Source organism: Arvicola amphibius, chromosome 4 (genome assembly GCF_903992535.2).
Source record: "Arvicola amphibius chromosome 4, mArvAmp1.2, whole genome shotgun sequence".
Lineage (NCBI taxonomy): Eukaryota > Metazoa > Chordata > Mammalia > Rodentia > Cricetidae > Arvicola > Arvicola amphibius.
In genome coordinates, this window is record NC_052050.1 from 85,316,103 (window position 1) to 85,340,715 (window position 24,613).

Here is a 24,613-nt window from a genome sequence, read left to right on the forward strand (position 1 = left end):
CATATCTAATTGAAAATGTGGTTTCTTAAGCATGGCAAGTATATTTATCTTGATTCTAACTTGACATTCTATATTCTGGTCTCACTTTGTGGGTTTAAACATTACACTAGTAACAGAGAAAGAACATCTCGAATGACATCCCAAGACTTAAATAGTGCAAGCCAAGATTCCTTGCCAAGTTTCCCTCGCTCTCCCTGAAATAGCTTTTGCACTTGCAGCACTGTGACGGGGAAGTGGAATTGTTGGGGCGGTTTGCTCAATTAGTCTCAATTTGCAGTGGGGTGTGCACCTCCCACGTGCACAGTAGAGGCTCACTCAGGCACTAGGTCTTCAGCGGCGGGGGAGGGGGGTTCTTTTAGGTGTGGCTCCTGTTTCTGGTAGTGTCAGTTCAATGTTCAATCACAGGCTGGCCGAGCACTGAATGTAACACAAAGGGACCCGAGCCTTGCTTCCTACTCAGCCCAAGTGTGTAGCAATTACTTAATTACACTGCTTTAGGAGTTTGCTTGACATGTAAGCTTGACCGGACATCCGTGGGCAGAGGGAGGTCTTTTCAATGGAACGAGCCAGATCTTTTAAGGACTTGTGGAAGAAGGGCTTTCATCTGCATTCTGAGTCCCACGTCTTCCTAGATTAGGCGACCACAGCCTGGTCACAAGGAAGGGACACGGCAGAGTGGCATGTTCTGGTCTATCTACACTGCTGTCACAAGGATGCATGGAAGAGAAAAGATGGCAGCTCAGCCTTTTCAGTGCTGCTTGAGAATATATGCTGCCATACAGGCTGCTGAGTCCTGTGGCCCTTCATGTTACAGGTGAATGAATGAATGGCGGGATCCCTAAGTTAAAGCCCCTCGCATTTATATCCCACTTGCCATACAGAGGCATATGATTGTTAAATCATTAGATGGCCCCAGAAAGTCACTTGAGTTCCAGTCACATAGAGCCATCGTACAACAGGTGCCTAATACCCCCGTGCAACCTGACTGTGCCACTCTGCATGGCCCATACTTCACAAGAAGACGGCCCCTTGCTTTGAGTTCTGAGGGCTAGTTAAAAAAAACAGAAACCAACAAAAATGAGGGCTTTACTACATCAGGGCGACCTGGCATTGTTAGACCCTGCTCAGTTCTGTTGTGCTTTTGTATGATACATCCTAGAACCCTGCTAGTTTATTGTGGGATCGGTTTTTCTAGGATACCTGCTTATCACCTCTGTCTTTCTACAGTGCACAGCACACACGCTGCTGTTTCTCTGGGGTTGATGAACTCAGGGTAGGAAGGAACTGCCTGGTGTCATGGAAGTGTCGGGAGTGTGGTGGGGCTTTGTTTACGGTGGGAATCTGAACTTAGCAGATGAGGACGAGGAGGCCTGGCTGTGTGTCCAGGCAGCTCAGCAAGTGGCCACACAAGGGGCCACAAAATCCTCAGCAAGCAGTGGCACCCCTTACTCAGGTAAGGTTGGTGACCAGGTGTCCCAACAGTCTACCAGATCGGAGGCACTGCCATGTCGCGAGTCAAGGGATCTCAGCCCGGGCGTTTGCAGAGGAGCAGGGAGACCTTGAGGGCAGGGGATTCCCCCATCTCAGGAAGGAATGTGGGGAGCCCCGATCCTCTCATATCCACCAGAAACATTTCTTCTTCACCTTTTTGCTTTTCCGCCTTAAGTCCTGTTTCTCAGGGACCGGGGCTTCTGCTGGGGACTTGGGTGGGGAAGGCGCTTCCTCAGCTGGCTCTGCCTCCTCCAGGCTCTGGAGAATCTCGTGGAACCTGCCTTCCTGCTGCCGGAAATCGTACTCTACGCTGGAAGACAGAGAAAATGGAAGGAGAGTAACTGCAAAATGACACACACTGATTTAGCATCCTGCTACCCAGAGCACATGAGGACAGGTCCTAGGGACCAAGCACTATATCATGAGGGACCGAGGGTCTGTGTGACTTTGGGGGTATTGAGCCATCTCTCAGACTCTCCCCTTCCTCCCCCTTAAATTAATACCTTTAATGATACCATATGGGGAGGTAATCAAGTAAATGAAGCACAGAGCATTTTAGCATTCAGTAAATATGGGCTCTAGCTTCCTTCTCATCTTTGTTTAGGGATCTTCATTGCTAATGTTTGCTTTTTAACAGTATTCGTGAAAACTACCTTATCAACATGTAAACAATATAAAGGCACACATGGTCAAACCAAGCTCCAGTTTCCTCAACTGTAAAGTGGAAGTAATAATGGCCTCTAATGTTCTTTCTTTGAAATAAACATATGTAAAGTAAGATGATGTCAATGACATGCCCAGATCAGCGCCTGGCATGCTATAATCCTTTTTCGTATGTTAATTCCAATTTCTGCATTAGTATCATTACTAACGTTGTTATTGCTGATAACACTATGCTCTTCAAATTGTGTCCCTTCGATAGCTCAGCAGGTGCAGAAGAGGACTATAGCAAAATATTTCTCAGTAGTATGTCTTAGAGAGATTTACACGTAAGGCCACCTTTCAGCATTCCTCCATACGGAGAGACTGAAATACTGTTTGCTGGGACAGCTTCTCCTTTTTCCCATTTTACATGTGTATTTGGAGTCATTAATGCACATTGTATTTTATTTGTATCATGGTGACTTTCACAAAGGTTTGTAAGGTAAACATGAGACCATATGTGGGACCAAGATGCCAAGAAACCCCGGGAATGTAGAGTTAGCAAAGAACAAGGGCCTAGGGAACGAGCCGGCTGTCCCCTTAGCCTCTTTGTGCCCAGAAAGGAGACCCTTTGCTTTTCTCATTACTCTGTTTGGCTTCCTCTGAACCAAGAGAACTAGGCTAGGAAGAATGTATCCTGTTAGGCAGCCCTGCCTAGCCTGTTCCCTTTCCTTCCCTCCCACTTTGGGGTGCATTTTAGTGCTGAGAGCTTGTTATGTGTATCCTCAGATGAGAAGCTATCACAGGAGTCTAGAAAAATGGCAGACATACAGTCATTAAAAACAGAGCATGCCCCTTGTTTAGCTGAGGGGAGATGAAACACTGTGTAAGAAAGACAAAAGATCCCTGCATCGCTCCGGGATGTAATGTGACAGGCAGGGGCCTTTATGCCCAGCAAGGGCTGAAAAGCAGCCATCAGGAAAAGACCATCTGCCCTTGTCTGTGAACTCCGCGTCACTTCCCAGAGCTTAAGATCAGAGTTAGCACTGCTGTCGAAGTGAATCACAATTGTCACATGTGTGAAAGGAAGCCCCGAATGCAGCATTGTCCTGAGCACTCTGAAAAGGAAGAGACAAGGGCAGAGTAGCCTGTCATGTAGCCAGCAGGACAAGGTATCAATAGCCTTCCTCCAGATCCTCCTTCTCCTTTTTGGACATCTTTGTCTTTCTGTTACTCTCTGGTTTTCTCTCCTGGGACATACTCCTGGCAGGTTGACCTACATAATGGATGAAACACAGATTGTGTTTTTCAAAGCAAGGCTCTAAGGTACATCAACTGCAAGTCACTTCCCTATTCTCGAGTAGCCGAGTGGTACTCTGCTGAAGAGGTATCACCCCCAATTCCCAGTATATTTCACATCATCAGCAATTTGAGACCTAGTCAAAGCCTATGGTTTGCTAGCTCAGTCTTCAAAGACATCCAAACACACACCTTGAGTCTAATTCCTCCACAAGTATTGCATGCTTGTTTGTCTTGGGTGACGGAACAGCTTCCTGTCAGAATCATCTATACCTGTTTCGCCTGTGAGGAAACTTGGAAGATAGATCCAGAGGCTAGAAATGGTCATCTCAGGCAACCTCTGCATTGCAGCAAGGAGGGAGTTTAAACCAGCGAGTTGCAAGTTTTGATTTTCCGCCTCTATGTCACTGGAGGCATGCATGCTTGGCTGATAAGGAACAGTCACGCTCACAGTTCTTTTAGCTCCTGAAATAGCTTTACCTTACTTACTGTGGCAGAAAACAATCTTCATTATAGAGTACAAGATGGAGCCAAAAGAAACAAGTAACACCCGCTCATGCTAAGACTCCATGCTGTCTGGTATAGAACATCCCATCCACCCAACCACCCACCCATCCATCCATCCATCCGTCCATCCATCCATCCAGTCACTCTGGTACTAAATTTCAGTGACCTGACTAGACAGACGGGGACACCATCCCTGTGGAGCTTGCTTCCCAGAGACAGATGATCCAAATATGCTTCCCACTTGTCAAATAGACCTTCCTTCCAGGTTTTTGTCCATGTGTTCGTGCTAAGTTATCTGAGCACACACGTACCCCTGACTGCTTTTCTCTCCTTTGTAAAGTTTCTGACTGCCTAATCCAAAGCAAACTAACAATAACAAACTGCCTACGTTTCCCAAGATTTACAGACATCTCTAAACCTCCTAGAAAATATGTTTCTGAGTGAGTCTAATCATGAGCCCAGAACTGGAAGGCCTGGGAGGGAAACAGCCAGAAGACAGAATGTAAACTCTGTCTCCGCTCCTTGAAGTGCTGCCCATCCATCGCAGAGGCTGGAGCAAAAAGGCTTTTGAGCTGAGCACTCCTGAGTTTGAACTGAGGCTGCATCATTTCCTGGCTGGGTGACCTTGGACAGCTTTCTTTTTTTTCCCCAGGCCTCAGCTGTATGTGGGAATTACAATAACAGCCTAAGCACCGGGTCGTCATAATGATGGGGAGGCTGTAACAGGTGTAACCGTGCTACGTGGGCACAGTCTCTGCCCACTCGGGCTCTTCTTCAGTGAGTGCTTTGTCTTCGTCTCTTAGGGACAAATGCCTCACCTCCTCACCTGCACCTCCAGCACTTCAGACATTGTATACCTTGCTCTTCACTCCTCCCCTCCTGTACATTCAGGGAAGAATACATCGTTATGTTTCTATGGAAACACAGCAGGGTTCCATTAAAATCACTAGGATTTAGGGAGCCGCCCCTCCCCCATGTGTCTCCCCCCACTGGTCTTGACAGTTTAAAGGGGATTGAAAGTGACTTTCTTTTCAAGGCCAAGGAAATAGCAGAGTATTGAGAAGTGTGTGTGCTTTGGAAAGAAATTGATTAATGTATTTTAGGCCAAAGCAATTTATTAGCATAAAGGAAGATTGTCACTTTTCTTCTTATTCTCCCGTTTGACAAACTACTGTTTAGTTTAGAGAGGAGAGGAGGGAGGACATTTTGCTTTGGTGGCAGCTGGCTTATAAATGGGGAGGGGCCATGCCCTGCCTCCCTCATCAGCCTTTCATCTCAAGGATGAGCAGACAAGAAGAGATGACAGCCTAGACCATGTTCACCATGGAATAAATTGGCAACTTAGTTGCTTGTAAATTCTAGGCATGAGCTCCATGTTTGGGTCCCGGGTCTGAGTGGAGTACTTATAACCTTGATAGCCCTTACTGGCCTTCTTTCCTTTCTCTTGTCCTTCGGAGCCTCCCTGCCGTGCCATCTCTACTGTAACCCTCCATCCATGCTCCCTATATTCCATGCAGAGTCCTAAAAAGAAAGCTGAGCATTTCCAGTCTAGTTTGGGCAGATTCCACAAGAACTGCGAGGAATAAATATTAGACAAGAAATTGTTGCAATGCTGCCTCCAGAACTGTAAGTACAGCAATAGCCTAGATCTGTCAAGATGTGTGAAGGTCATCCTCTGGGGGATGTATGAGGTCAGGGATGCCTAGTTCCTGGGGAGCCCTAGTGCCCTTGACATCCAGTCACATGTTCAAGCACGCTGCCTTGGTGCATTCAGAGAACAAGTTGTGGGACAGATGGCTAATCTAGCTTCCACTATCATCATGGATGCCAAGCAGGAAAAATGTTCTAGGAAGCAGGGAGCCCTGTGCCCTGGCTCACCTGGTTGAAGTGACAGTAAGGGAGAGGGCTCAGTGGTTCATAACACATACGGCTCTTGCAGAGGACCTGAGTTCAGTTCCCAGATGGAACAGACCACAGCCACCTATGTATCTCCAACTCCAGGGGATCCAACGCCCTCTTCTGGCAACCAAGGGCATCAGCACTCACGTGCACATACATAGAATTAAAAATAAATATTTGAAAAAATGTATAAATACATGACCAAGCAACATCTCCAGGCTCCTGATGATCCTAGCTGGGCAAGCAGAAACTAGGTAAGCCAAATGAAATACAATGCCCAGAATAGTGAGTTTCATCCTAAGATGAAACATTCAAAAATAAAACAAATTTATAAAGCCAAATAAAGAAAGGTAGAAGATCGAGACAGGGGGTTCCTGCTTTTATATAACATCTTTAGCCTTACAAAACTTCAAATATGTATTTTCGTTTTATTCTTAGAATGTCCTGGGAAGATGGAAGATTGTTAAACCCACTTAACTGATAAGCAAGTTAACAAAGAGAAATCATACTGGGAGCTATGATCAAACCTAATCCAAAATTTTGTGGTTATGTCTGTAATTCAGGTTTTTATCAGAACAAATATAGTACAGTAGGTATATTAAACAGCAGATAAATATTTCTCATTGTTCTCATTGTTTCAAAGGGCTGGGACATCCAAGGTCAAAGCATTGCTGGTTTGATGTCTAGTGAGAGCCTGCTTCCTGGTTCATAGACAGCTGTCTTCTCCCTGTGACTTTAAATGGTGGAAAGGCCCAGCAAACTCTCTAGAGTCTTGTCTACAAGGACACCAGTCTCATTCATGAGGGTTGTATTCTCCTGATCCGGTCATCTCCCACTTTCAGATTGCCATGAAATGTGACACTAAGATTTAGCATATGGATTCTGGAAGGCACAGATATCTAGCCTACAGTGCCTGCCTTCCTGATGAGTCTTTGTTCTTTATCTCTAAAGAGCAAATATTTCCACATGAGGGTCATGCTCTGAAAAGAAGCAATGAGTGCCTTGACCCTGCTATATTAGGCTATGTGGTAATTTAAAAGTGCGATAATATTAGTATATTAGAGTGACTATCATTAATGGAGTTTATCTTCTAGACACCATATGACAAGGTAAGATTCCCTGTCATAATTCTCATTGTTCCATGAAAGAAACAATACTATCTTCATTTCCCAATTGAAGAAACTGAGAAAGAGGGAATAAAGGTTCTTCCAATGATTTGACCATGAATCTAATCCTAAAGATTATGAACTAGCATAGACATAGTTCCATGTAAGAACTGCATGGCAAAAGGTGTGAAGATGTGGGATAGGGTACCAACAAGACTTAGGTCTCTTGTGTGACCCAATTGTCTGTGGAATTGAACTCCAGTTGGGCTGGGTCATGTGGGTGGTCCTACACCCTAGCTGATTTCCCATCCTTTTATACTGCAAAGAAGCCTTGGAAGTGAGCCATTGTCCCCAGAGAAGATGTTCCCCATCAGGGGACAACTTAGTTAAGGTTATCCGTGGGCTCAGCTATCATTAGCCTGCGTCTTGGGTCTTGGCTGCGTATGTCCCCCCCCCCAACCCCCTAGCAGTCTTTGGTACTCTCTTCAAAGAAAGTGGTTCTCATGGTTTTGTAAAGAGGAGTTGCTGTCCTCAGCCTACACTGAGAGCAAGTTGGGCTCTAGGGTATATCCCTGGAGACAGAAGCCTCCAGATGCATCCCTGCTCCTTTCCTTCCTCTCCTGGGAGCACACTGTAGTCCCTTTCTACCAAACCAACGTTTACCACATGTGATTTAGCCTCCTGCAGTTCTCCTTACAGAGAATCAGTCAGCTGTGGGAATTGATGGGTCTAGGGAAGTCAGTTTGCCCTAGGGAAGGCAAATCACATCACTTTGGGGGTAAAATCACAGTTTGGGAAAAAAGCCTTAGTATGTATGTCCCCCTCCCCAGATACCACCAACTGCTTCAAGGTTCTTTAAACCTTCCCACAAGGACTGTTTTGTTGATTATTTATAGGTTATAAGTTTGGGCATCACAACTTAAAGCCATTTCTAGCTGCTGATAACTCTTCAGGGGATCACAGATTGTTCTCTGGGCACACAGAAAAACAGAGCCAAGCTGTAGGGCCACCTAGAACTTCATAATGAGAAGCTTCCTAAGCTCTCTGAAAGGGTAGGCCATTTCTCAGAAATGTAGCACATATATTAAGCAATGAAGGAAGCTCAAAAGAAACTAGGAGACAGGAAAGCCTTCTGCGAGTCGGGACTGAAGTTTGGCCTAACTAGGCTAACTAGGTTACTGGGCAACTCAGCCTCCCCAGGACTGTTTCCCTATCTGTATGATGGGAATAATAACCCTGCCATCTGGATACTGAAATGAGATGGCTTACCTGAGCACAGTGTTTATTTAGCAAAACTACCTGGCACGCTGACTTATTTAATGGATGTTAATGATTTCTCTATGAACTTGACAGAGAAGGAAAGGCTCGGTCACAGTGTTGTCATTTGGGGCCCGTGTCCCTGCAGCACCCTCTTGTTTTTCCTGTGTGATACTCAGTGTGCTTGACTTTGTATTTATGGCATGTTTGAGCCTCTTTAGCTATTAATGCATTAAAGTAGGCTTCACTTTTTATTGCAGATAAATTGCTAGTGCCGTAAATCTTCCTCATTTCCCCTCACGCTCTTAGAAGAAAAGGATGAAGCTACCAAAAGAGGCAGGGAGTAAGGACAAATAAATGACTCGGATATCAACCTGTCGGCCTCTGAGAAAATGCCACCTGTACCCCAAAGAGTATTTAAACTGTGCTTGTGGCCAGCGGCTGATGAGGCTAGATGGTGTTCACAGTCACATCCACATTGAAATAGTCATTATTCAAATGCTCAGTCCATACTGGAATCTAACGGGGGCTAGAGATGCTCCTGTGATCAGCTGAAAAGCCAGCTCTGCTGTGTGCTTTAGAAATTCCTCCCTCCCCCTGCAGATCTCAGCACCGTCCAGAGAGTAGAAGGCTGCCGTTCTCTGTTTACCTGCCTCCCTGCCAGGAGAGCATGAGCCAACAGACAAAAGAAAAAAGAAGTACTAAATAATTTAAGGGGAGTGTTAGTTGTGAAACCCACAGGCTGAAACATACTGCAGTTTCTAGAGAAATGCCTTTTTCTCTGGCTAGGTAATAGCGTTAAGTGACAGGCATGATGGGGACCCAGTGGCCAAACAGCTTAGCCACAGAAAGAAACTCAAGGAGGGGCTCAGGGCACCGCTAAGCACATGACCTTAGGCAGCTCACTGACTCTCTGAGGCTCTCTGTGCTCCGTAAAAATGAAACCCTCACTTTTTTCCCCTGCAGGGTGCACAGCTGTGGGGCTGTGACCTGTCTCCCAGGGAGCCTCTTTGTCATGTACTGTCACTATCAAAACCAAGAGGAGAAAGGCCCCTGGAAAGAGAGTGCTAGGTACAAAGGGAAGCTCCTGCGGGGGACCTCCTTTTGAATATCTGCCCAGTTCTCAATGTGCTTCAGAAGGACTTTGCCGGTGGAGATGTCTGTAATGAGAGTAACAGAATTAAAGCATCTTGTGGTCTGTGGAGTTTGAAGAGCTTAGGGGGGTTGCAAAAGCTTCCTGTGTGGCACTTAGCACTGTGTGTTCTCTGTTCAGTACATGGGGTGATTACACCCCTCCCCGGAAGGGAAGCCATGGTGGTGCAGGGCAGTGCTTGGCACACCCACCTGGTCCGGTAAGCACTATGAATCCTCTAGGATTTTGCAGAGGACAATGCCAGCAATTGGGCTCTTTGCTGAGAAGCAGGCTTGGGCTTTCTTTGCTCTTAACTTTAATTACAGGAGAAATGTCAGTCTGGATTGCCAATGGTTCCTCACATGAGTCCCTTAAGCAATGTGTAAGGCGCGCTGAAGCTCCAGAGAGACTTCACAAACAAGAAGCATGGGAAGACAGCGCTCATTCCAAGAACAATAATAATAATACCTTGTCCCTCCTCCCCTCCTGTCTAGTCTACCTCTGTTCCCATAAATATGAGGAGTCTATATGTGACCTTCTAACCCTCAAATCAAGGCCAAGCAGAAGGGTAACAGCCTCCTAAGGATGTTTGGCAAGGAAATGCTATGAGTTCAACAATTCCATCCACGAATGGACTATTGCAAAATCTAGCAAATAGGTTATCACTTCCTCTATTTTTTTTATTTGTTTGCTTTGTTTTTTGAGACAGTTTTTCTCTGTAGCTTTGGAGCCTGTCCTGGATGTCATTCTGTAGACCAGGCTGGCCTCGAACTCACAGAGATCTGCCCGCCCTTGCCTCCCAAGTGCTGGGATTAAAGGCATTCACCATCACTGCCTGGCCCATTTCCTTTTTCAAGGTTCCCCAATTTCACCTTGTTAAAAGGTCCTCAAACCTTTCCAAAGACCTTGTCACAACTTCCTCAGAGGGAGTAGAATGGGGAATGAACCCATAATACAAAGAGAGCTGGGATTCTGAAGCAGGCATGCCATGGCCATATTCTGAGAGCCCCACTTAGGAAATGCATCTTTAGTGTAATGCAAAGGCTTATAAAATTGTTGACTGAGTAGCACTCGGCAATGAGACAGCGTTTTACCAAGTTCTAACAGCCATCAAAGGGGTTTGGCCTTTGGAAGCAGTGTTCTTTGGAATCTGCCTTGCAGGAGGTCATAACTCTGTGGAGACTGCTATTTCAATGACTGGTATGAAGACCCTTCTAACTAAACATTTTTTTTTTTAGTCTTGATTGCTTAATTTGAGTATTGTACAAATACCAACTTCTGTTACAGGCCCAGTGTCCTCATCTGTAGAATGGGGGCCCTTTAAAGTATCCTATATATTACACAGTGGGGGTGGCACTTTGCCCTGCAAATAATAGTAGTGCAGTAAGCTATGGCTCGCTCACTGGTAACACTTTCCTATTTCTTTCCCTAAACTTCCTTCTCAGTAGATACTGCTCAGCTGTTCTCAGCTGTTGACATTATAAAAGCGATCAAATAAGGTCTGATAAACTGACCTTCAGAGAAACAAGGGAAATTTTATATTATATGTGTTTAATGTGGAAAGTCTGGTTCCTATTACCCCCTGATCAAAGGACCAGAAATTTCATGGCAAAAACAAAACAAAACAAAAACCCATGTCTTCACTCTTCTTGTTCTGGAGGGCCAAGGCCCAAAAGTGTGGGCTATGCATTTCTTCTGGAAGCTCTGTGAGGAGACATATCGCCTCCCCACTCCAGCTTCGGGGGCTGCACACATTCCTCTGCGTGTGAGCTCTGATTCTGCCACTATGTCTCCTCTCTGACTCTCCACTCTCTTGATCCTCATGGTAACTAACATCTGTGGGACACTCAGGCCCCCTAGGTAAGTCCCCTATCTCAAGGACTTTAACATCATCGTCACACTTACAAAAAAAAAAAAAACAAACAAAAACAAAAAACCCTTCTGCCTGATAAAGTTGCATCTTCCCAGGGTTCAGGGATTATGATGTGGATATCGGAGGCACCTGCCCATCACCCTGGAGAGTCTGCAGCTGTAAAGCTTTAGAGACCATCGGGATCACCCGGATGCCAGAGCAAGTGGACTTTGGCCTGGGAGTTGCCTGTGGCTGTCTACAAGCGAGTCTTCCTTTCCTTCCAGAGCTGGCACAGCCCCGAGCAGCGCTGCTGGACAGCCCCGGAGAACAGGATCTCAATGTCCTGTGACAATGCAGCAGCCATCTGAGTCATCTGAGGGAGATTTGATTAGGTTCCATCTCATTGAGAGTATACAGTGTTCCAAGGATCTCAAATTGACAATCCATGGGCTACATCCAGTCTTTATTGGATTCAGCTCAAAGGACCTGCTATGCAGAAGTCCTTCATTCCTAATAGGAACATTGGATTATCGCAACCCTCCAAGCCCCCATCCAAAGTGGGCTTGCACACAAATGGCAATAATGACTTTATTCTTGGGTGACCCACACAACTGTCTCAAGGCCTCCACGACTTTTAACTCTTCACCTCCCATCAATATAGTCATACTTTTTTCTCATAAGCATCAATTAAGTAACATCTGCATGCTACATCCTAGACTGTGTGTGATATGGATTCATGGCATAGCAGCGGAATGGGCATGCCACTAGGGCCATTTTTGAGTCCTTGGGGGAAGAGCTGGATTTCCTGGCAAGATGAAAAGAATACACTGATAGAGAATCACGGAGCAAGTGGTACTCTGGGAAAATGAGGTGATGCAAGCAAATGGCCTGAGGCTCGAGCGCGCAGCTAAGCAGCCTCTGTGTTGGGAGAGGGGCTGGAGTCACTGCAGGTGAAAGGCTTTTTTCATCATGTTCCAGGGGCCTTGAAAAGTCAGCTAAAGGAAAGGGGAGCCAGGACAAGGTTGTTTAGCAGAGGAGAAACGTGGCCAGATTCTGTTTTCAGACATAATTTGGCAATGCGCATAGAGGAATACTCAGGATAAGACCAAAAAAAAAAAGAAACTGTTAGAGAAAAGACCAATCAGCATTGAGGTGACTGAACTTGGTGGTGAGAAACTTCACTAATCCAGAGGAGAAGGGTTGACATGTGGGAGCTCAATTTAGCAGGGGCAACTAGTAGCTAAATGTGTGTGTGTGTGTGTGTGTGTGTGTGTGTGTGTGTGTGTGTGTGTGTGTGTGTGTTGTTAAGAAGAAAGGGCCTTGCAGAGTCCCGACGCAGCCAATGGTGTTAAGCTAGACAGTGTGGGAAAGGAGCTAATTTTCTAAGGGAAAATGAAGAATATAACACGAATTGGGGGTGCCACTGTGATTTAGAAGAGTATCCCAGCGCCAACCATGTGTTAGAAGTTTGAGCCCAAAGTGATAGTGTTAGGGGCTGCTGTGGGCCTTTAGTAGATGGGGCCTTATGATAGATCTTTCGGTCATTAGGAGCTCATCCTTGAAGATGATTGTGAATTCAAGCCTCAATCTCTCTTTTCTTTCTTGCTCGTGATAGAAGTGGCTTGCTTCCCGTTGGATTTCTGCTGGGATGTGCGGCTATACTTGAGGCTGAAGGCAATGGGACTGCCCAAGTTTAGACTGAAGGCTTTAGAACCATGAGCTAAATAACCTTTATTCTTCTTATAAGTTAGTTGCCTCAGGTATTTGGTGATAGAAACAGGAAACTGATAATTGTTAAGCATTGCATGTCAGTGGTTAATTGAAAACTGTGTGTGTCTGTGTGTGTGTGTATGTGTGCAAAACATACGTAGACCTACACATTTTAAAAAAGAGGTAAGGAAAAGTGTGACCCAGAATTAAATCCATGAGTGCCACTAAAGTAACAGGAAGAGGCCAAGAATGAGATGTTGGACAAACAGTCCCCTGTCATTCTCCCATTTCCGTCTTCTCTCGAATGCTTTTCAAATGTTTTACGGCCAGTATTTCCATTGACCCCTGAACTTAAAAATTCTTCCCATTTCCTAAGGAATCTACTTGGATGGGAGATGGATTCCAGCCCCTTGGGGGAGCATCATCCTATTATTTTCCCTCAAAATGTTGGAAGCATTTTACAACTCAAACCAAGTAGATTTTTCCCGAGAGCTAGATTCAGAACCGTGTAACCAACGCCCTCCAAAGAGACTCTGCTGACTATTCCTGGAGTGAGTGTGAGGATGAGATTCAGGCAGATGTGGCCAGAGGAGCAAGGGCCAGGGAAAGGAGGAGGAAAGGGATGTGTCTCCCAGAGATGACCTGCTGTTGAGAAGAAAAAAGGGAGCTGAACTGGTTTCTAAACTTCAATCAGAGATTTTCTCTTGTGTTCTCTCTCTCTCTCTGTCTCTCTGTCTGTCTGTCTCTCTGTCTGTCTCTGTCTGTCTCTCTGTCTGTCTGTCTCTCTGTCTCTCTCTGTCTCTGTGTCTCTGTCTCTGTCTCTCTCTCTCTCTCTCTCTCTCTCTCTCTGTCTCTCTCTCTCTCTCCTTGACCTAGCATCAATCCCCCTGCCTCTGTCTACAAATGCTGGGATTACAGGCGTGTCCTACTGCACCTTAATATTCTTACTATCCTTGTTTTTGTGAGAGTCTCCCACACCCACTTCACAATTATTCACTTAACTTTTTCTGCTCAAAATCAGGCTGCTTTTCAAACTTAAACAAGTATACAAACCAAGCGAGATAACTTTAGAAACAGGGACCTGTATCATTCCTCATGAATATTTAAGAGGATTAGTTTTACAAGTTAAAAGCTTCAGCAAAAAGATGCTTAAAATTGCTACAGTCTGGCTCGATACTGTTACTTGCCCATGGCGATGAACCTGAGATCGGTTCCCACTTTACAAAGAAATGTGATAAGCAGGCGCTAGCAAGGGCTGAAAGATGCTGTGGCAAGGAGCACAGATTTTCCCTTCTAGGTAATCAGAAGAATTGAAATAAAATTGAAAAGAGAACAAGTTTCTCACTAAGTAATTCTCTGTTATTTAATCTTGGGAGCCACCAGTGGCATTCATGCAACCCCTTGGGTAAACTGACCTGGGATTAAAGCTAACAAGAGTGAATGGAGATAGAACAGGCTAGAAGCAGCTTAAGCTGGGGTAAAGCCAACTCCCACCCCTCCCCTGGGAGTTTAGTTAGAAAATACACATAATGCTAGGGACATAGCTCAGTGGTCCTGTGCTTGCCTGGTACTATAAAGCGCTATGTCTAATTTCCAGTACTGCAAAACAACACCTCCTCCTGAGCCCTGCAAAAAAGCAAAAGATAAAACAAGACTCCCCCACACCCCGACACCCGAAAAACTTGAAGTCTTTCATCTTGGTACATTGAACCTCTGGAAGCCCTGGAGAGCCATGGCCTGCACCTTTAGGTGTACTCCTTGAAGGTTTATGAAGAGATTCATGGCAAGAGGAGGGAGCCAAGGAGGTGTGGGGGTCAAAGAGAATGAGCTGCTTAGAACCAGTGACCTCAACATTCTGACAGGAGCAGAGAGCATCAGCCATGTGGCTGATGAGGTGAGGCCTGTGGGCAGCACCACTTAGCAAACCATATGTGTTGCTAACTTAGCAGCCTCTCTGGGGAAGAAAAGCGAGTAGGCAATCCATCATGTACCATGTGCTTTCTGTACAGTGACGGGCACTGGAGTCATCCGTCATCAGAGAGAGAGAGAGAGAGAGAGAGAGAGAGAGAGAGAGAGAGAGAGAGAGAGAGAGAGAGAGGGAGGGAGGGAGAGAGAGAGGGGGGGGAGGGGGGAGGGAGAGAGAGAGAGAGAGAGAGAGAGAGAGAGAGAGAGAGAGAGAGAGAGAGAGAGAGAGACCACAGCCTGCGGAGCAGACGGGTAGTTCACATTACTTGCTCATTAACTTCTAAGATCTGACTTTCCAGGACACAACACAAGTTTGAAGTCATTTGAAATATTTTTTTTTTTTCTTAAACGGTAACTCTCATCTCACTGTTGCCATGACAGAGATGCTGTTCTGATCTTTTTGCTTTCATCAGACTAATTGCCCATTCCTTTGCAATGGTTTAGAAGCAAGGATACAGATACTACCTGGGATGGCAGCCAGACGTTGAATGGCAACAAGGGCTGGATGTTTCGAGGGACAGATACAAACAATGCATGCTGGGTTGGAGCGGGAGGAGAACATGAAGGTGTGCAGTACCAGCTGGGATGTAACTTCCCTTAGAATGCTTGCTTGGGATGTTTGAGGCAAGCGTTAGGAAAGCGTAAACCTTCTCAGGTCCTAGGAAGTCACATATTGCCGCTGTTAATTCAGCTTAGAGTAACACCGTATTGGAACTACAAGGCACCATTGGGACCAGCTAATTAAAGCCTCTCATTTCTCCAATAAGGAAACCCAGAAGCAAGAAATGACTGGCTCAGGGGAAGGTCATGAAACTCGAATTAGTCTGAAAAATAATCATGTGCTTTTTTTTTTTTACTAACACAAGCCATATTCAAAAAGAAAATATCACCTGGGTACTTGAAGGAATTCCATCCAAAATGTAAGTGCAAGTTAGTCCAAATCAATTCTACTTCTTCTGATAAATAGTTGTTTTTTTTTTAAATCCCAGTTTATTGTCTAGACAAGTAATAACTTTTGTACTCTTAGTGATTAGGAAATTTGCCTAAGATGAGAGATTGAAATTAAAGAGCAGCGACTGGTGAGACCCCCTGCGTGGGCCTGTCTCAGTAATCCTCCTTTCTGGAGGGGTGGGCTATTGCTATGAGATGTGAAGAAGGCGTGAGTGCTTTTAGCTTTGGGGGAACTTTGTAAGTAGTCTTGAGACTCCTGTTATTTGGTGTAGACATGTGGGTCTTCCAAGTAGGGAGCCAACGGGTCAATGAGAAGATGCTCAGGGCCCTGCCTACATGGAAGCACTGGCTGGTTTCCAGGTATGCGGTAGCTCGTTAGGATGAGATCTCAGGTTCCTGCAGAGGGAAGGAAAAGCTCTGAGCAAAGACGGGCGCCCTGGTGGAGCTGGGGTTTGCTCAGGCCCTTTGTCTTGCTTTCCAAAGAGAAATGTCATGCAGAAAACAGAACCATACTCTTTTGCCCAACAAAATTAAATGTTGTCAACTAGAATGAGTGCTCTGACTGTATGTCCATTGTCCTGCCACGCTGACTTCTGGGTGAGGAGACCACTGATCCCTCTACTCCTAACAGCAGTGACTCTTCCGGTGTGTGCAGATGTTTGCAGTCTCCAAGTACATTCCCAGATGTTGCTCCAATTGTTTTCCTGGCCAGTCTAAATGGAGGTCACTATGCATATTCTACACACAAGGAAACTGAGGCCAGAGCAAGCAGGCTGGTATCAGATTGGGGAATTCAAACACAGGTCTAATAATTTGTCTTGCACTGGGAAGGAATAGTGTATTTCCCAGTGAACACAAAGTACTCGTAGCTATTGACTCGGAAGATGTACATGGTATAGGAGATTGGCTGTAGAGAGGAGGTAATTTCTAGAATTAGAAAATCTGGACACGAGTCTCAATCCTGGCCCCTTTGGCTCTCAAGATGTTCTGCACGAGTTGGGCAAACCTCTAAACTTCCTGGATTTCTCTTCCCACCTCCTGACAAATAACCGAGATGAGATGCAGAGGTGATGGGTACCTGTTCTGGTTACCTATTGCATTAGGGGATTTACTCCTAGACCCTGTGGATAAGAAAAAAAGCAGTCCCTGCCTTAGAACCAGATAAAGCATTGCACAAACACCTTCCATTTTAAGGCTCAGGTACCTGTCTCTGCCTCTCCCAGCTTTCTGCACTGAGGGCATTCTGCTAGTGTGTTCTGTGGACCCACAGCTTCCTGCTCTGCTGAGCAGGTCACAGTTGGTACTGATACCTGTATATGATGCACGCCGTGTTCTGACAGGTGCTGCAGTTGTTGAGGTCTTGGCCAGTCCGATAAAAGTTCCGCCTGTGAGACAGAACAGGTTGAGGATAAACACAGAGGTAAAAGCCATGGGAGACCCACATTCTATTAACTCTGCCTGTGATCTTATTCCCCACAGCTCAGTATTCATGATACCCCCAAGATACATGAAGATACAAGGCTGATGATGGATGAGGTTGGGGCAATGGAACCTCCCATTACTGGGGTGACTGGTACATATTTAGCCACTTTCAAATGTCATGAGTTTTTCCTGCTCTTGGTCCTAAAAGATGGGGGATTTTGCAAATGAGTAGCTGGTGCATATGGAGACTCGCAATCCCTGCGCTTGGTGTTTCTCTGTCAGCATAGCCTCCTAAGGCAGCCTGGGTTGATCCCTAGGAGCCACTGCCAGCTAGTTACTTTTCTTTCCAACTTTGTTGGATGGGCTTCAACCATTGCTTTCTCTTAGTATTTAGAGCCTTTCCAGAGTGATGAACTTTACACCTCAACAAATACTGCCTGATGTTTTCATACCACTACCTAGTCCATTACTTGGGGCAGTACGTTCTGACTTTCTTCTATCAGAACTTGGGTCTCCTTTTCATGTAACTGGGTTAGTCCATGTCAGACTAGCCCAAGTCACCAAAGTAGTCAGTAGAGAGGAAACCTAGTGTTTCCTTAAGTCTTTCGGGACAAACACATGTGAAAAACCACAGCAATGCCAAACTGCTAACTCCCTAAGACGACAGGAAGACACTGCCTGCCGTTATTCCCGTCCCCCATCATTTACTGGACCCTCATCTTTATAAACCATTTTTTTTTGATCCTGTCCTTCATTAGACCCTTTCTTCAACCTGCTGAAACCTGGAAACAATAGAGTTAACCACGGGAGTCTATTCAGAACTGCCAAATAGAGTATTCTTAAAACCCAGGCAGAGCAGGAGGGCATTAGTTATCATCTGGGCAAACAACAGACCATGAGCACTTGGAACATGCTGTTTGTGGTGACCTGTGCTCTCACTCTGCCCCTTACCAGCAAAGGACTTCACGCGGAGGTGTTTTTAATATAAAGAAATTCACCTTACCCTTCCGTGAGAGCGCGAGCTCTCTCCAGATCTTGAATCACATTCAATAGGACTTTAATTTTCTCTTGGTTTGAGTGCAGTGATTCTTCCACGGATTGCAGCCGGCCTTGGAGGTCACAGAGTTCCCCCTGTGCCAGGTGACTGTGATTACTACCACCAAGCTCCCTGCTGCTCTGAGGCTTGTTCTCATGCCTCGGAAGTGAGGACAGGAGATGCTCATTTCCAAGACCAGTCTGAAGCTCCGGGATATCTGGCTGGCTGGGGAGCTTTGTCACATGCTCCCAACACACAGGGACAGACTTGGATGCACTGCTACTTTTGAGCGGTTCCAGGTCCTGGTGATCGTCACCCAGTGCTGTGCAATCCGAGGCTCTTCCTACGTGGGCGGGCTGGCTATGAGAGCCTGGCTCAGAGGAGCCATGAGTCCGTGATGGTGAAGGAGCACACATCTTCTTTGACTGAGATGACAGAAGGCCAAGGTCTATGTTGTCAGGGTGATCTTTGGGCAAAAGCGATTCAGGTGTGAGTTTTCCCGTGCCTGGGGTGTTGTTGGTACTGCTGTTGGCGTTTAAGCAGGAGGGGAGTCTTTCTGGTTCTGATGTCAGCTCTCTTTGCCCATCCCCTGGACACATGGTGACCAAAGTGGGTATGGAGTTGCTTTCTGCAGCTGGGCTTTCTGGGCTGAAAGTAACCTCTCGAGCTTCCCAGGTTGGACTGTGACAAATATCATCTGGAACCTGAATGGCAGCTGTTGCTTTCTCTGAGGCCCTCCAAGTCCCAGATTCCAAGCAGAAGCTAACGGGCCCATTGCTTTGCACCTTGGACATCCTAGGGAGAAACGGGTGGGGCATTTTGAGTCTTCGGGGCCCATCCTCAAGATGCTGAGCCAGCCTCAGGAAGGCAAGGTCAGAGGACACTACATCCTGTTCAGAGAGGTTGCCGTTGACCTGGATGGCGCTTGGGGATGCTGTCGGCATTTCCACCAAGGACTTGCTAGTCGTGAGTTTCTTCCGTTTGAAAACTGGGAAGTGCTTCCTAAGACTGGGGGAGGTCTGGATAGAGATGCTGCGAAAGCCTCCTGCCTTGTGGGACCTGGGGAAAGACAGCGAGTAGGTGGCGGGGTGATGGTGCCGGGACGCTTGCGTCTTCCCCATTAGACCCGCATCTTCAGGCGTTTGGGTATCAACCTCTGTAACGCCAGTCGGGCTCTTAGTGTTCCCATCCTCCTTGAATCGCACTTGCTGCGATTTGCTCCTGCGGTGGTGCGGTTGTTTTACGAGCTCCACAGACTCGAGACTGCTTCGCTTTAGGAGCACAGGCCGTACTTTCATACTTTGCTGGGCCATCGAGCCTCAGTGAGAGAGAGAAGAACCACACACTAGTCCTGGGCACATCTCCCTTAGGTCTTTGGAGCAGGATCTAATGATGGAGACAAGGAGAATGGCCAAGCAGGGTGTAGTGGTCCGCTCCTCTTGATGCAGGAAGCCCCGCCGGCCATTCCCAGCCTGACTGTGCGACTTAGAAGCTGTCTGGAATGCTTCCCCTGCAATTGAAATATTGTGTCACAGTAGTCATAATCACTGAGCAGATAATCAGCGAGCTAGGCTAATTATGAAGCATCTGACCTACCAAGAGAACTGATGGGCTTGCCTGTCCGTGGATTCCAAGAAAAAGTTCTGATGCTAGAAGATGCTCCCTGTCTTGAACCAAAAAAGACAACAGAAGTACCATTTGGGGGATAGCGCCACACTTGGAATGTGTGAATTCTGAAATGAACCTGCTGTGTCTAGACCAGATGGCTGCTCTTCCCAGAGCACTGAATTGCGGTGCAAGGCTTTGGGAGCCTTAAACACATCTTCTTGCCATCACATGTAAATAGAGTAGGCGATGACCTGGGGCTCTGCTGCTTACATGGTACACGGTGTCCCTAAGGGAGCTTCCCCGCTTACGTCAATCAGAAATTTCTCCATTGGGACCATTATTTTCTTCCATGTTGCTTCCCTGTGTTTCAGTGAGGGAAGCTTAACTTCTTAAATACCCTCACTGACCCCAGCAGGGTATGAGTAGGGCAGAATCGAGGCATCAGAGAGACTTAGAAGGCTGGGCTCTGTTGGTTGGAGTTCACATGTGGGCAGTGAGTCACTTCTGCAGGTTTTTCTGGAGGTGTTCAACTGAGAACCATGGTCACTGCATCTTTGGGGCCAGCGTGGAGACCAGACAAGCTTTATAAGCAGTCAAGAAGTACCTGAAAAGGGAGAAACCACAGTCACTTAGTTGAGTTTCCTTTGAGTAAGCATGTCTAGCAATCAACTTGTCATGTTGCCTTCTCTCAGTTCCCGTAGTGAATGAGGTGCCATTTCGGAGGTGCAGGTCCTTAAAAAAAAATCCCTGTCTACCTAGATCACTCACTTCCTTTTCCTGAGATCGCCACCCAGCCATCTGCTCTTCATTCGTAAACGACCACCTTAAATAGCACATCTTTAAGGAGCCTTTGCAATGATTTCTTCCTTAGCCGCATCCCTAATGGCAGATCACAGCTTCTTAGATGTCTATGCTACCTCCAACATGTGAAATACTACTCAGCAATAAACAAGAAGAAAATATTGGCATACATCACTCGGGTGGAGAAGGTAAAGCAAGGCTGTCTCCAAAACTCGCTTTGCATGATTCCATTCGCACACCCTTCATGAAATTAAAACAGAATTTTAATAGACAGCATATTGATAACTTGCCAGGGAGGTAGGAGGAAGTGGAAATTGCTGTGAAATGGTATCACAAGGAATTCCTACCACCACATCCCATTAAACAACCGTTGTGTGTACACTTACTTAGTGAGTATTGCCCACTGCTGTGTAACTAGAGAGGACGCAGCGGGAGCTTTTACATTCTGTCTACGCTTGTGTTTCCAGCCCTCCTTTGGGCTCCTGGTAGGTGCTTAGTGAGCATGTGCTGAGAGAGTGGATGGCTGAGTGAAGGCTACGTCCCCAGCAAGCAGAGGAGAGCCTGGGCATAGGCAGGGCAGGTGGAGGTTCTTGGGTACCCTGCAGGGACAAGAGAGCCATGGCTTCTCCCAGCTATGACTGACATTTACTTAAGGACAAGATTCTTCTTGAACGCCTTCATTTTTATTGCTTTCAAGGAGATAAATGTGCATGAAATTCTCTGAGGAGCATGTACCTTGTAAGAATAACAGCCACCATTTATTGAATACTCATTTTTTACCATGCTGAGGGCTTTCCACACATTAATCATAACAACTCACATTTACTGAGTAGCCACTAATGTAGCAGGCACAGTGGCAAATACTCCGCAATTCTGAATGTGCTCACTCATCACCAAACTCCTACGTAGATGGGTGCTGTCCCTCCCATTTTACAATGGATGACCCTGCGGCTCAGAAAGGTTAAGGAACATGCCTAAAGATAAACAGCGAGTAATTGAGTTGGGTTCTGACCCTAAACTGTGAAGCCCCAGACTTTGGCTCTCTTAACTGCCCCCACTGTCTTTCCAGCACACAATTATTTCACTTAACACTTACAACAGAAAAGCAAAGTATCATCCTGACTGAAGAGAAAACTCAGGGCTCACAGAAGGTCAAGGAGATACAATTTGAATCTGAGTATTTGCAATTTCAAGTCAGGGAGCTTTGGTTCTGCTCCCCCCCCCCCCATCCTCCCGGAACCAAATCACTAAGGTATGAGAGCGATAGGTTCTGTCCTGACCTAACCTAGCCATACCAAAGCAAGTCAGAGAGGTGTGGCTGATGTGAGTTCTTAGCCTGGCTGGGTCAACCAGGAGATCTTGAAAGAAAACGAGTGATGGATGCATCCCCCTTTTCATCACTTGGTTATCTTAGAGAGAGCAGTCTTTGTGGTACAAACTTACTGAGCAGACTCAAACTCTTGGCTTCCCTAGCAATAGCCCATTACTCCTGAAGCTGGAACTCTTGACGCTGCACTCAACTCTTGCTGTTTGCCGGTTCCCGTGTAACAGGGAAGGTGCAGGCTACACTTTTTCTCTGGGTCTTCTGCTTTCTCTATGGCTCTAGATAATCCCCTAGCCACATTGGCCTCCCCCACGCCTACTGCCTTGAGAGGGTTCACCTGACCCCCGGAGGCTGGGTGCGTATTTGTGCCTGATCCTAAGAGAGATTAAAGTCTATATGAGATGCTGCCATAAAGCTTTTGAAATTAACCACCTTCCCATTCTCAGTGGGCCTTAGGATGCAGTCCTCTTACTCACTGGAGGACTTTACATTTTTATTGTCTTCTGTAAACTAGGATGATACCCAGTAGTGGCCAGTGCAGAGCTGGGTAAACCACCCTCTGCAACTTTCCCAAAGCAGTAGAACTAGATTAAAGAAAGAATGAGCAGTTAAGAAGAATCATCACCACCTGGCTCAATGGCCTGAAAATCAGGCTAGTCTCTGACCAGGGCATTGTCATGTGGCTTCCTAAGGTGATGACCCTGTCAGCCTGCACATCACGCCAACCAACAGCTTTAAAGTCAATTCCACGGTTCTATGACTTTGCATAGGTTTTTGTTTTTTTTTTTTTTTTTTTTTTTTTTTTTTTTTGGTCTAGTTGGACCTAGAAGTATGGTCCTTTGAACAGCAAGCTTGCTGCTTGTTTCATAGTCAAATAATTCCTGCATGTTTATAGTAACAAGTATGTATTGAAAATTCACCATGACTTAGTGCTGTGTGGGCACTAAATCCTCAACATGACCTTCTGTACGTGAGTCTCATCTTTGTGCTAAGTGAGCAGCTGAGATTGATGAGACTGTCACGTGCCCGATCCCATGGATCTTGTACCCTCACCTTGAACTTCATAGCCTAGACATCCCAATGCCTGCTTCAACGAATTTCATCATCCAATTATCCATTACTGTTCATTAGCACATCATCTCCAAGAACGTGAACTCAACAAGACAGAGCTGGTTCTTGTGAGCGCCAGTGTATAGTGGCCCTCGGTTCTGTGCCAGGCATTGTGATGGTGGTTTTCCACTTCTTCTCTGAGCCCTCATGACACTCTTGGAGGCAGGAGACATCGGTTTCTTATTTCATGAATGTGGACATAGAGAAAGAGAAGGGCGAGAAACTTGTCCCAAGTTTGGTTATTTGGAAAATGACAGAGTGGCCTTTCAGCTTAAGGGCTGACTCTCAAGCACGGGCCCCTAAGCGGTGGACCTCGCTAGCTTCTCTGGGGCTTAAATCGCTCCACACAAAACCTGCAGCAGATCTCAAACTCCCTCTACATTCTCCTCCAAAACCCGCTATCCTTCCAATTCCAGCACGGCCCTTGTTCTGGGAAAGCTATGTCCCGCCTAGAAGCTTTCATCTGATCTTTGAACACAATTGATTTTCTATTTGTAAAGATACCATGCACTCATAAAAATTCACATAAGTATTTTCACAAAGAAAGAAAGAAAAAAAGTCACCGGATACTTCAGCACCTAGAGCCACTGCGCACCACCAGCTTGGACAGGTCTATTCTCTGTTTCTCACAGCGCAGTGTGTGGGCAAGCTGTTTGCAAGGATCGAATGATGGACAGGAAGCCTTCCCTTCCATGAGCCTGAAGGAAGTGTCACAGTGTGCCTCACAGATTCCTTCCTGCTAGCTTTCTAACTAGGGGCAGGACTCTGTTGTGTAGTGTACCTCGATCTCTAAATAATCTCCATTTGGTGATATTTAGAGATTCCTAAATACTTGGTATTATTAATGATCCTATAAACAACATGTGTTCTGTGTGAACCTTGGCACATTTGTCTAATTATCTCCTCAGAATAAATTCATAGAAGAATTAGTAGATGAAAGTAGTTATATTTAACTCTCTGCTGAAACTGTCACTTTACAGCTTAGCATTCTGGGAAGTTTGGTATCTCTCACCCTTACCATGTGTACAGAAGCCCTTTCACCAATGCCTCTGCCCTTATACCTGGTCAGTTCGTGATAACTAGGTTTTTTAATCATTGCTTATAAAGGAAGGGGAATGCCATATCTCATTCTTGAGTGGGTATTATTTTAAATAGGCCTTTTAACATTTTTAACAACTTGTTTTTAGTTCTGCATATGTGGGGGTGCACATGTGGGTGCAGTTTTGGGAAGTTCAGTGAAGCATTGGAGCTGGAGTTATAGACAGTTGTGAGTGACCTGAAGTGCGTGCTGGGAACCAAACTTGAGGCCTCTGCAAGAACAGAAACTGCTCTTAACAGCTAAGCCATTTCTCCAGCTCCATATAATTGTTAAAAGTTTGATTTTATTTTTTAGTTATGAGCATTTAAAGTTTTTTCACCTGCACTGTGTTTGGTACAGGTAGAGACTGAGAACTTAAAACTGATTATCTGAATCATTAAGCTAATGTGAAAATTCTGTGTC

The 24,613-nt window shown here is 45.9% G+C and overlaps 2 protein-coding genes across 3 annotated transcripts in view; one reads left to right on the forward strand and one right to left on the reverse strand.

Moving 5' to 3' along the window:
• Positions 1-24,613, forward strand: part of Dock2 (dedicator of cytokinesis 2) — a 414,772-nt gene that overhangs the window by 209,037 nt on the left and 181,122 nt on the right. The window lies entirely within an intron of this gene.
• Positions 1,615-19,582, reverse strand: Insyn2b (inhibitory synaptic factor family member 2B). The gene is made up of 3 exons (XM_038325612.1): positions 18,237-19,582; positions 17,122-17,196; positions 1,615-1,801 (listed from the first exon to the last, which is right to left on the reverse strand). Exons 1-3 carry the CDS (start codon positions 19,580-19,582, stop codon positions 1,615-1,617), a joined length of 1,608 nt encoding a protein of 535 aa, XP_038181540.1.

What these genes read in the sequence shown, in the direction of transcription:
- Insyn2b (XM_038325612.1), bottom strand. Translation starts at nt 19,582, where the DNA reads ATGGCCCAGCAAAGTATGAAAGTACGGCCTGTGCTCCTAAAGCGAAGC. An exon ending in GCTCGCGCTCTCACGGAAGG is followed by an intron (nt 17,197 to 18,236) that starts GTAAGGTGAATT and finishes TCTGTCTCACAG; the next exon opens with GCGGAACTTTTATCGGACTG. An exon ending in ACGGCGTGCATCATATACAG is followed by an intron (nt 1,802 to 17,121) that starts GTATCAGTACCA and finishes TCTGTCTTCCAG; the next exon opens with CGTAGAGTACGATTTCCGGC.